This window comes from Cherax quadricarinatus, chromosome 9, assembly GCF_038502225.1.
Source record: "Cherax quadricarinatus isolate ZL_2023a chromosome 9, ASM3850222v1, whole genome shotgun sequence".
In the NCBI taxonomy this organism is placed as follows: Eukaryota; Metazoa; Arthropoda; class Malacostraca; order Decapoda; family Parastacidae; genus Cherax; species Cherax quadricarinatus.
Genome location: NC_091300.1, coordinates 43951188 through 43963173, shown reverse-complemented (window position 1 = coordinate 43963173; position 11986 = coordinate 43951188). Strand labels below are relative to the sequence as shown.

The window sequence follows — 11986 nt, the reverse complement described above, 5'->3', positions numbered from 1 at the left end:
CACTTACGTCCTCTTAGTCTACTAACTAGAGTACATGTTCAGAGAGCCCAGTATACCTGGAGAGGGTTTCGGGGGTCAACGCCCCCGCGGCCCGGTCTGTGACCAGGCCTCATGGGTCAGGGCCTGATCAACCAGGCTGTTACTGTTGGCCACACGCAACCCGACGTACGAACCACAGCCCGGTTGGTCAGGTACTGACTATAGGTGCCAGTTCAGCGCCTTGCTGAAGACAGCCAGGGGTCTATTGGTAATTCCCCTTATGTATGCTGGGAGGCAGTTGAACAGTCTTTGACCCCTCACACTTATTGTGTTGTCTCTTATCGTGGTAGTGGCACCTCTGCTCTTCACTGGGAAGGATGTTGCATCGTCTGTCAAGTCTTTTGCATTCACTGGGAGAGATTTTCGATTCTTTAAACAACTGCATTACTTTTTTCATTCTTCTGTACGTTTAAACTCATTTATGTTATACTGAGACGAGGATTGTGTTGTATAATGACAGACAGAAGTTGTCCTAGTGACACTCAGTGCCGGGGGGGGAACATTGGTGCCGGGGGGGGGGAACATTGGTGCCTGGCACAACTTGGCTCTTTACCTCGAGTTTACTTTATTTATTTAGAAAGTAGAATATGCATGCAATTTACTTCACACTCTAGGTCTGCCTAGCCAGACACCTGATGATGCCCAGGTCTGCCTAGCCAGACACCTGATGATGCCCAGGTCTGCCTAGCCAGACACCTGATGATGCCCAGGTCTGCCTAGCCAGACACCTGATGATGCCCAGGTCTGCCTAGCCAGACACCTGATGATGCCCAGGTCTGCCTAGCCAGACACCTGATGATGCCCAGGTCTGCCTAGCCAGACACCTGATGATGCCCAGGTCTGCCTAGCCAGACACCTGATGATGCCCAGGTCTGCCTAGCCAGACACCTGATGATGCCCAGGTCTGCCTAGCCAGACACCTGATGATGCCCAGGTCTGCCTAGCCAGACACCTGATGATGCCCAGGTCTGCCTAGCCAGACACCTGATGATGCCCAGGTCTGCCTAGCCAGACACCTGATGATGCCCAGGTCTGCCTAGCCAGACACCTGATGATGCCCAGGTCTGCCTAGCCAGACACCTGATGATGCCCAGGTCTGCCTAGCCAGACACCTGATGATGCCCAGGTCTGCCTAGCCAGACACCTGATGATGCCCAGGTCTGCCTAGCCAGACACCTGATGATGCCCAGGTCTGCCTAGCCAGACACCTGATGATGCCCAGGTCTGCCTAGCCAGACACCTGATGATGCCCAGGTCTGCCTAGCCAGACACCTGATGATGCCCAGGTCTGCCTAGCCAGACACCTGATGATGCCCAGGTCTGCCTAGCCAGACACCTGATGATGCCCAGGTCTGCCTAGCCAGACACCTGATGATGCCCAGGTCTGCCTAGCCAGACACCTGATGATGCCCAGGTCTGCCTAGCCAGACACCTGATGATGCCCAGGTCTGCCTAGCCAGACACCTGATGATGCCCAGGTCTGCCTAGCCAGACACCTGATGATGCCCAGGTCTGCCTAGCCAGACACCTGATGATGCCCAGGTCTGCCTAGCCAGACACCTGATGATGCCCAGGTCTGCCTAGCCAGACACCTGATGATGCCCAGGTCTGCCTAGCCAGACACCTGATGATGCCCAGGTCTGCCTAGCCAGACACCTGATGATGCCCAGGTCTGCCTAGCCAGACACCTGATGATGCCCAGGTCTGCCTAGCCAGACACCTGATGATGCCCAGGTCTGCCTAGCCAGACACCTGATGATGCCCAGGTCTGCCTAGCCAGACACCTGATGATGCCCAGGTCTGCCTAGCCAGACACCTGATGATGCCCAGGTCTGCCTAGCCAGACACCTGATGATGCCCAGGTCTGCCTAGCCAGACACCTGATGATGCCCAGGTCTGCCTAGCCAGACACCTGATGATGCCCAGGTCTGCCTAGCCAGACACCTGATGATGCCCAGGTCTGCCTAGCCAGACACCTGATGATGCCCAGGCCTGCCTAGCCAGACACCTGATGATGCCCAGGCCTGCCTAGCCAGACACCTGATGATGCCCAGGCCTGCCTAGCCAGACACCTGATGATGCCCAGGCCTGCCTAGCCAGACACCTGATGATGCCCAGGCCTGCCTAGCCAGACACCTGATGATGCCCAGGCCTGCCTAGCCAGACACCTGATGATGCCCAGGCCTGCCTAGCCAGACACCTGATGATGCCCAGGCCTGCCTAGCCAGACACCTGATGATGCCCAGGCCTGCCTAGCCAGACACCTGATGATGCCCAGGCCTGCCTAGCCAGACACCTGATGATGCCCAGGTCTGCCTAGCCAGACACCTGATGATGCCCAGGCCTGCCTAGCCAGACACCTGATGATGCCCAGGCCTGCCTAGCCAGACACCTGATGATGCCCAGGCCTGCCTAGCCAGACACCTGATGATGCCCAGGTCTGCCTAGCCAGACACCTGATGATGCCCAGGCCTGCCTAGCCAGACACCTGATGATGCCCAGGTCTGCCTAGCCAGACACCTGATGATGCCCAGGCCTGCCTAGCCAGACACCTGATGATGCCCAGGTCTGCCTACCCAGACACCTGATGATGCCCAGGTCTGCCTAGCCAGACACCTGATGATGCCCAGGCCTGCCTAGCCAGACACCTGATGATGCCCAGGTCTGCCTAGCCAGACACCTGATGATGCCCAGGCCTGCCTAGCCAGACACCTGATGATGCCCAGGCCTGCCTAGCCAGACACCTGATGATGCCCAGGCCTGCCTAGCCAGACACCTGATGATGCCCAGGCCTGCCTAGCCAGACACCTGATGATGCCCAGGCCTGCCTAGCCAGACACCTGATGATGCCCAGGCCTGCCTAGCCAGACACCTGATGATGCCCAGGTCTGCCTAGCCAGACACCTGATGATGCCCAGGCCTGCCTAGCCAGACACCTGATGATGCCCAGGTCTGCCTAGCCAGACACCTGATGATGCCCAGGCCTGCCTAGCCAGACACCTGATGATGCCCAGGTCTGCCTACCCAGACACCTGATGATGCCCAGGTCTGCCTAGCCAGACACCTGATGATGCCCAGGTATCTAGTGACTGCTAAGAGAACAGGAACTAAGATTTAAACAACTGTATTTATCGTACATTTAATTTTTGAAGAAATGAGAGGCTCAGTTTTCACCTGAAAAATTACCAGTGGACGAAGTTTTGTGTGGGTGTTGTCACGTCATCTGACCAGCATTATGTGGACTTGTGCTTGGGACTGTGGACTGATTTGTCTTCTGAAAGCAAAATGTATTATTGTATTTTTAGAAAAATGCTAGACAGTCACAGAAAAGAAGAAAATGACATGTAAATTACTGTAAATGTCTTCGGTTTACACTGGAATATTAATTTCAAAAACATTTTTGTAAATCGCTGCTTTTCCATCTATTTGTCGATTCTGTTAACCATTAATAAAGAGTATTTGTCCGACACAGCAACATCTTGGTACACAATTCTTCTACAAGTAACGCTGACCTAGGCATGACCTACTTCCACTAACGGGCTCATGTCTCAAGAAATCGTAATGACACGATTGCAAACAAACCATACCCCCGGCCGGGATTGAACCCGCGGTCATAGAGTCTCAAAACTCCAGCCCGTCGCGTTAGCCACTAGACCAGCTAGCCACAATAAGATTCATCCAACTAGGTATATTTCTACACCATAGGAAGGTTAGCACAGGCACCTCTGTGACCACAAATGCAAGTTTTTACAGACGAATCTCCAGCTAGCGTGGCCGTGTTGGATGAATCTTATTGTGGCTAGCTGGTCTAGTGGCTAACGCGACGGGCTGGAGTTTTGAGACTCTACGACCGCGGGTTCAATCCCGGCCGGGGGTATGGTTTGGTGGGCTCATGTCACCTGTGACGCCGCTGTTTCTAAACTGCTTCACCTCTAATGTCTTAAGTCCTCATCCTCGGGCATCCACACCTCTCAAGACTGAGACTGTCAGCCTCAAGCTTAATATTTTCTACCATCTCCGGTATTATTCTCTTTACTGGACTGACAAAGTCACTGATGTGCGAAACGTCTCTACAGTATAGATCCCCAAGTGTCTAGATACTACACATGGTTAGACATTAAATTTTATATGACCCCTTCATCCCTGTTATTCGTAAAAAGTGCTTAAACATATATGGGTGATTTAGCGCACTGCACAGAAACAGTAGAAGACCAGAAACCATAAGACACTTCATTCAAATCTGGCCGAATAACAAAGTTTTAGTCTTACAGACAATGAACGAGCAAATTATATATAGGCGTTTAAATGGGAAAGTGAGGTGAATAGTCAAATAATTTTATTTTCCAGGATAGTCAGAATCTGTTTAAATAAAAATAGTAAAACCCGCTAGTTTGTCAGTTGTTAACTGGAAAGTTATAGTAAGCAACCCATCTCACAGTAGATCTACGGTAATCCAAACTTGTTTATGGAAGACCCTGAACAAGTAACGAGAGAACTAAGAATTTAGGTGAGTTTCTTGCCTAGGTAAACTTACCCTTAGTTGTAGTCATAGTTCTACACTGCCTTGATGACGGTTGATGTCACTTTGTCTGGGAACAGGATGAAGTTCTGCAAAGTGGGCAGCGTCTTCAGGAAGTCACCAGACTGGGAAAAGATGAAAGTTATCAGAATTGTGGACCGCGTGCAACAACAATATTTACAGTAATAAAGCAAGGACAGGTGCTTAACAAATCAGGAGTTTCAGTTGCTGCACAATCCACTAGGGTATCCCCCTGTAACAACCTCTGTACCTCAACGGATATAAGAGGCCTAGAAGGTGTATCTAAAAAATACTCAAGTGTCACCTGTACGTAACACCCAGTTATAGCACCGTGAAAATTAAACATTATTTCCTCCGAAACTTATGTTGTCTATAGTTTACCATTGCTTGGGTCAACGTGAGAGCAAGAAGGGTTTTCATTACTAGTCTCTCTGCCATATCATGGAAACCATTAGACTCGTGATGAATTTGAATTTGACATGTGCAATATCTGGGTATCTTTACTTTGAAGACATTTCGCCATCCAGTGGCTTTATCAGTTAATGGATATAATCTGAAGACTGTAGAAATATATAGCGAAAACAGTGGAAGTGTAGGACATCAGTCCCTCAGCCTAGAAGCAGGTGATGAGCACCGTAGTCTTGAAGAATCTGAAGCTCAGGCAGGAAGATTAGCGCTTATATACTGGAGTCAGATGATGTGCAGCAGACGAAGGCATTCAAGGAGCATTCATATACTCCTAGAATGACGGACTGATTACATCGGCTCCCATTGTCTTCTGTATATATTTTTACAGTCTTCAGATTATGTCCACGTATTGATAAAGTCACTGGATGGCGAAAATTCTACAAAGTAAAGATTCACAGATGACTCACGAAATCGTAATAACACGAATGCAAACAAACAGCTTACTCGCCATGGATTCTAACCCCACCCGCTGTGAAGTTAATACACAGATGTTGCACATATGTATCTCATCATCTTGTCGGTATTGTATACCATTGATATCATTAGACTGATATTCGTGAAATTCTTATCCGATATACTAAAGCCATATGGAAGTGCTAGAGCATGACATTTTAAAATGTACTAGTTTATTTCGAGAGCCATTGTCTGAAACATTAGATTCAGCGTATATATTTTTTTCTCAGACAAAGATTTTAGTGTTTCACTATAAAATACACAAAAAATATAAATTTAATATTTAAATTACAAATTAAATAAGGCTTTTCACCGTCACTCAATCAGGGTAACGTATACCTGGAGAGAGTTCCGGGGGTCAACGCCCCCGCAGCCCGGTCTGTGACTAGGCCGTATGGATAAACAAAAGAAATATTTTTGTAACATTTGGGAATCTTTAATCCGGAAAAGTTTCGCCAGGCAGTGGCTTCTTCAGACCAATGAAGAAAAAGGTGGAAGATGAGTTTGAGGTAATCGGTCCCTCAATCCGGAGTCGATGTGATCAGCCTTTCAATCATGGCAAAAGTGCAGCATATTCACGGAGAAGGGGCTTATATACTGATGACAGAGGAGGTTGAGCAGTAGTAGGCGGAAAAAGACACTAGTAGAAATACAGTAGTGTGCATATTGTGACAATGATCAAATAAGACATTTACTTGGAAAGTTATTGTTCATTTGAAAAATACACGACAATGATATGGCAGATAATTGATTTAAGAGGAGATATGAGTACCCTTTTATAGGCATTTTTATACGCTTTGGCAAAGAATCAACGAAGTTCTTTGTCGTGGTACCAGGACTTAATATCAGCAATTAGCTTCTCAATAGATGAACAGTCTTGTTTCGCGATCCTGCGTTTGGTTATTGCCCATATATTCTCAGTTGGGTTGAGATCAGGAGAGTTTCCAGACCAGTTTAGGACGCTTAGCCTACTCTTTTCGAAGAATGTCAGCATTTTTCTGGAAGTATGGCATGGAGTAAGATCATGCTGGAAAATGCCATATCCATCACGAAAGTTTCTATCCACAATGGGAAGCAAATGGGTTGCCAGGATTGCCATGTATTTGCCACCGTTAATCGTTTCCTCATCAATAACAAGCCGTCCAGGACCTTTAGCAGTAAAACTACGCCAGAACATCATCTTAGGTGGGTGTGTTGGCGCTTGTTGAAAGTTGAATATGCTTGTTGAATGTGTCCATTGTCCCATGTATTTCAAAATGCACCTCATCTGAAAATACTTTAATCTGTTCATCTGTCATTCATCCCTTATGATCGAGTGCCCACTGCAGCCGTTTTTTCTTCATAGCAGCCGTTAGTAATTGTTTCTTTACTGGCTTTCTGGCAGTTCTGCCAACTTTAAGGAGCCTTTGTTGAACAACTGAAGAATCGACATTTACGCCAGGTGAAGCCAAATTTCTCTATAGATCTTTACTAGTTTCCTTAGGATCCTTCACACTATTTCTTTTGATAACCTTATTATAGAGGGGTGTTGGCTTGCGTTTTCTTTTACATCTTCCTCGACACAGCGCTCCACAGTCATCAGTGTCGTCAACTCTCTTCAGAATCCTACTAACTTGGCTTTGCTATGCTCAAATCAGCATGTTTTCTAAAAGCTACAATACTTGTACACTTCCTGGTGTAATATTCATCATAAATTTCAGCAGTAATCATGAATTGAAGAAAATCTGGCGACACCACATTCATTCACGGCACATGCTTGCAGGAACAGCCTTCAGAACAAACAGCTGTTGTAATACTGACGAGAGTTTCTGGGTAATACCACAGCTGGATGGATGCCAGAAGTCTGTAGCAAACTTATGAAAAGAACCAAAACAACATTAATTAAGCCGTCACGTGAGGTCACAGACCCTGAGCTGCTTTGGGGATAACATAAGAACATAAGAAAGGAGGAACACTGCAGGAGGCCTGCTGGCCCATACTAGGCAGGTCCTTTACAATTCATCCCACTAACAAAACATTTGCCCTACCCAATTTTCAATGCCACCCAAGAAATAAGCTCTGATGTGAAAGTCCCACTCAAATCCAACCCATCCCACTCATGTACTTATCCAACCTAGATTTGAAACTACCCAAAGTCCCAGCCTCAATAACCCAACTAGGTAGACTGTTCCACTCATCAACTACCCTATTTCCAAACCAATACTTTCCGATGTCCTTTCTAAATCTAAACTTATCTAATTTAAATCCATTACTGCGCGTTCTCTCTTGGAGAGACATCCTCAAGACCTTATTAATATCCCCTTTATTAATACCTATCTTCCACTTATACACTTCGATCAGGTCTCCTCTCATTCTTCGTCTAACAAGTGAATGTAACTTAAGAGTCTTCAATCTTTCTTCATAAGGAAGATTTCTGATGCTATGTATTAATTTAGTCATCCTACGCTGAATGTTTTCTAACGAATTTATGTCCATTTTGTAATACGGAGACCAGAACTGAGCTGCATAATCAAGGTGAGGCCTTACTAATGATGTATAAAGCTGCAGTATGACCTCTGGACTTCTGTTGCTTACACTTCTTGATATAAATCCCAGTAATCTATTTGCCTTATTACGTACGCTTAGGCATTGCTGTCTTGGTTTAAGGTTGCTGCTCACCATAACCCCCAAGTCCTTTTCGTAATCTGTATGGCTAAGTTCTACATCATTTAATTTATAAGTACTAGGGTTATGGGCACTCCCAAGCTTCAGAACCTTGCATTTATCTACATTGAACTGCATCTGCCACTTTTCTGACCAAGAATAGAGTTTGTTTAAATCCTCCTGAAGTTCCCTAACATCTACGTTTGAATCAATTATCCTACCTATCTTTGTGTCATCGGCGAATTTGCTCATATCACTAGTAATTCCCTCATCAAGATCATTGATATATATTATAAATAACAACGGGCCCAAGACTGATCCCTGTGGAACGCCACTTGTTACAGATCCCCACTCGGATTTAACCCCATTTATGGACACTCTCTGCTTCCTGTCAGTGAGCCATGACTCGATCCACGAGAGCACTTTTCCCCCAATGCCATGAGCTGCCACTTTCTTTAACAGTCTATGGTGCGGAACTCTATCAAAAGCCTTACTAAAATCTAAGTAAATAATATCAAATTCTTTATTGTGGTCAACAGCCTCAAAAGCTTTACTGAAGAAAGTTAATAAATTAGTTAGACAAGACCGGCCTCTTGTGAATCCATGCTGAGTATCATTAATCAAGCTATGCTTATCGAGATGGCTTCTTATAATCTCAGCTATAATTGACTCTAGTAATTTGCCTACAATTGAGGTCAGGCTTATTGGACGGTAATTTGACGGTAACGACTTGTCCCCTGTTTTAAAAATAGGAGTTACATTAGCCATCTTCCACATATCAAACACTACACCTGTTTGAAGAGATAAATTAAAAATATTAGTTAATGGTTCACAGAGTTCCATTTTGCATTCCTTAAGAACCCTTGAAAAAACCTCATCAGGACCCGGCGACTTATTTTGCTTCAGTCTGTCTATCTGCCTCACAACCATCTCACTAGTGACTGTGATGTTACATAATTTATCTTCTTCTAGCCCACTGTAAAAATTAATTACTGGAATATTGTTAGTGTCTTCCTGTGTAAAAACTGAGAGAAAATAATTATTTAAAATCAAGCACATTTCATTCTCATTGTCAGTAAGGTGCCCATAGTTATTTTTAAGGGGACCTATCTTATCTCTAACTTTTGTTCTATAGACCTGGAAAAAACTTTTTGGGTTAGTTTTAGAATCCCTAGCAACTTTAATTTCATAGTCCCTTTTAGCTTTTCTTATCCCCTTTTTAATGTCCCTCTTAATGTCAATATACTGATTCATAAGATGACCCTCACCTCTTTTGATACGCCTATAAATTCCTTTCTTATGCCCTAGTAGATATTTGAGCCTATTATTCATCCATTTTGGGTCATTTCTATTTGATCTAATTTCTTTATATGGGATAAACGCTCTTTGAGCAGCATGTATAGTGTTCAGAAAACTGTCATATTGATAGCTCTCTTCGTTACCCCAGTCAACAGATGATAAGTGTTCTCTAAGCCCATCGTAATCTGCTAAGCGAAAATCTGGGACTGTTACTGAGTTATCGCTACTATCGTACTTCCATTCAATGCTAAATGTAATTGACTTGTGGTCGCTAGCACCCAGTTCCTCTGAAATTTCTAAATTATTAACAAGGGATTCATTGTTTGCCATAACTAAGTCAAGCAGGTTATTTCCCCTTGTAGGTTCTGTCACAAACTGCTTCAAAAAACAATCCTGAAATACTTCTAAGAAGTCGTACGATTCTAAATTCCCAGTCAAGAAATTCCAATCAACATGACTAAAGTTAAAGTCTCCTAGAATTACTACATTATCGTGCCTTGTGGCCTTAACAATTTCCTCCCATAGTAGTTTCCCTTGGTCCCTATCTAAGTTAGGGGGACGGTATATCACTCCTAAAATCAGTTTTTCATGCCCCTCTGAAAATTCTATCCAAACAGACTCTGTATGTGTTACTTCAGACTTAATACCCGTTTTTATGCAACAGTTCAAGCGATCTCGGACATACAATGCCACCCCACCCCCCCTCCCAATACTTCTATCTTCTTGGAACAATTTAAAACCCTGAATATGACATTCCGCAGGCATGTCCCGACTTTTTGAATTAAACCACGTCTCAGTTAAGGCAAATACATCAATGTTACCTACATTAGCAACTAATCTCAACTCGTCCATCTTATTCCTAGCACTACGGCAATTAGCATAATAAACATTGAAAGACTCTCCTTTCTCTTTACCCTTCCTGCTCATTTCTATTTTCCTACTAAACCTATTACTGTCCTTATCACCCAAGGTCCCTGGCTTTTCAATATCTATCTCGTTCTTATTATTACTAGTTTCCCTAGAACTCGTAATATTACTACACTGGGACTTCACTGTTTTCCTGCCAAAACCCATACCACTAACTATTCCTAGTTTAAAGTCCTAACTGCTCCCTCCACTGCAGTTGCCAGTGCTCCCACCCCACACCTAGATAAGTGAACCCCATCCCTAGCATACATGTCATCTCTGCCATAGAAGAGGTCCCAGTTGTCAATGAATGTTACCGCATTTTCCTTACAGTATTTGTCCAGCCAGCAATTGACACCAATTGCCCTGGACAACCATTCACTTCCAACTCCCCTCCCTGGCAAAATACCACATATGAGAGGGTTCCCACCCTTACTTCTAATTATTTCTATTGCTGACCTATACCTGCTAATCAGGTCCTCACTCCTACGTCTGCCAACATCGTTGCCTCCAGCACTGAGACAGTTACAAAGCATGGCTTGCTTCTGCAGTGTTTTAAAAATTGAGGTTGGAGAGTTGAAGGAGGAGGTCTTGCTTCTCCAGGAGGAGATTAGGAGGCTGAAGGTCCACCTCAATGGGTCTGGGAGAGAGAGTGAGGTGGCTGGAGTTGTGGGGAATGAGGCTTCTAGCAGTGAGGTGCAGTCTGTCTCTCGCTGTGAGGAGGCTGTAGTTGGGGAGGTAGCAACGGCTACCAGCAGTGGTGCAGTCCAGCACCTGCTACAAGTGGCGAGTGGTTCACAGTAATGGGAGGTGCATCAGAGTAAGGAAAGTTAAGAGTGAAGATCTGAAGGTAGGAAATCGCTTCTCTGTTCTTCAGGATGAATGTACTTCAGTGGCCAGTGAAGGTAAGGGTACTACTGCCCCTGCTAATGGAGGTAAGCGCATTCTTGTGGTTGGTGACTCTCAGGTAAGATATATTGACCGTGCTTTTTGTAATAGGAATAAGAAGATGAGAGATAGAGTGTGCTTCCCTGGAGCTGGTGTTGGGGACATTGTCAACAGGCTGGATAATATCATGTCAGGTAATGGGAACAAGCCCATTATCTGTCTCAGTGCTGGTGGAAATGATATTGGGAAGGGTAGGAGAGAAGAGCTGCTAGATAAGTACAGGTCAGCTATAGATTTCATTAAGTCTAAGGGAGGGATCCCAATCATATGTAGCATCTTGCCTAGAAGGGGAGTAGGAAATGAATGGTTGTCTAGGGCAGTTGGTGTAAATTGCTGGCTAAACAGATACTGCAAGGAACTTGCAATCCCATTCATTGACAACTGGAACAACTTTTATGGCAAACATGATATGTATGCAAGGGATGGGGTACATCTCTCTGGGGCTGGGGTGGTAGCACTTGCAGACTCGATTGAGAAGGCCATTGGTGAAATGCCTATGATTTTAAACTGATGGAAGATAGAGGTATGGGTGTGTGTGGGAAACAAGCAGGTTGCAACACTTGGGTTGGAAACAGTAAATGTATAAAAGGCATTCAGCATGAAGTTATAAATAAAGACAATAGATCAGGTCAGCAAACAAAGGGGGACAGCAGAGGGCAGCAAGGGACTAGCTCCCTTAAGGTTTACTAT

The 11986-nt window shown here is 45.1% G+C and overlaps 1 protein-coding gene across 1 annotated transcript in view; it reads right to left on the bottom strand.

Annotated features, from left to right (window-relative positions):
• Positions 1–3171: 3171 nt before the first annotated feature.
• LOC128686063 (juvenile hormone esterase-like) overlaps positions 3172–11986 on the bottom strand; it is a 56308-nt gene continuing 47493 nt past the window's right edge. Inside the window, exons 11-12 of the mRNA XM_053772708.2 lie at positions 4574–4683; positions 3172–3313 (exon numbers count right to left, since the gene is read on the bottom strand). Coding sequence (XP_053628683.2) covers positions 4594–4683 — 90 coding nt within the window. The 3' untranslated portion in view covers positions 3172–3313; positions 4574–4593. The remainder of the gene's footprint in view (positions 3314–4573; positions 4684–11986) is intronic.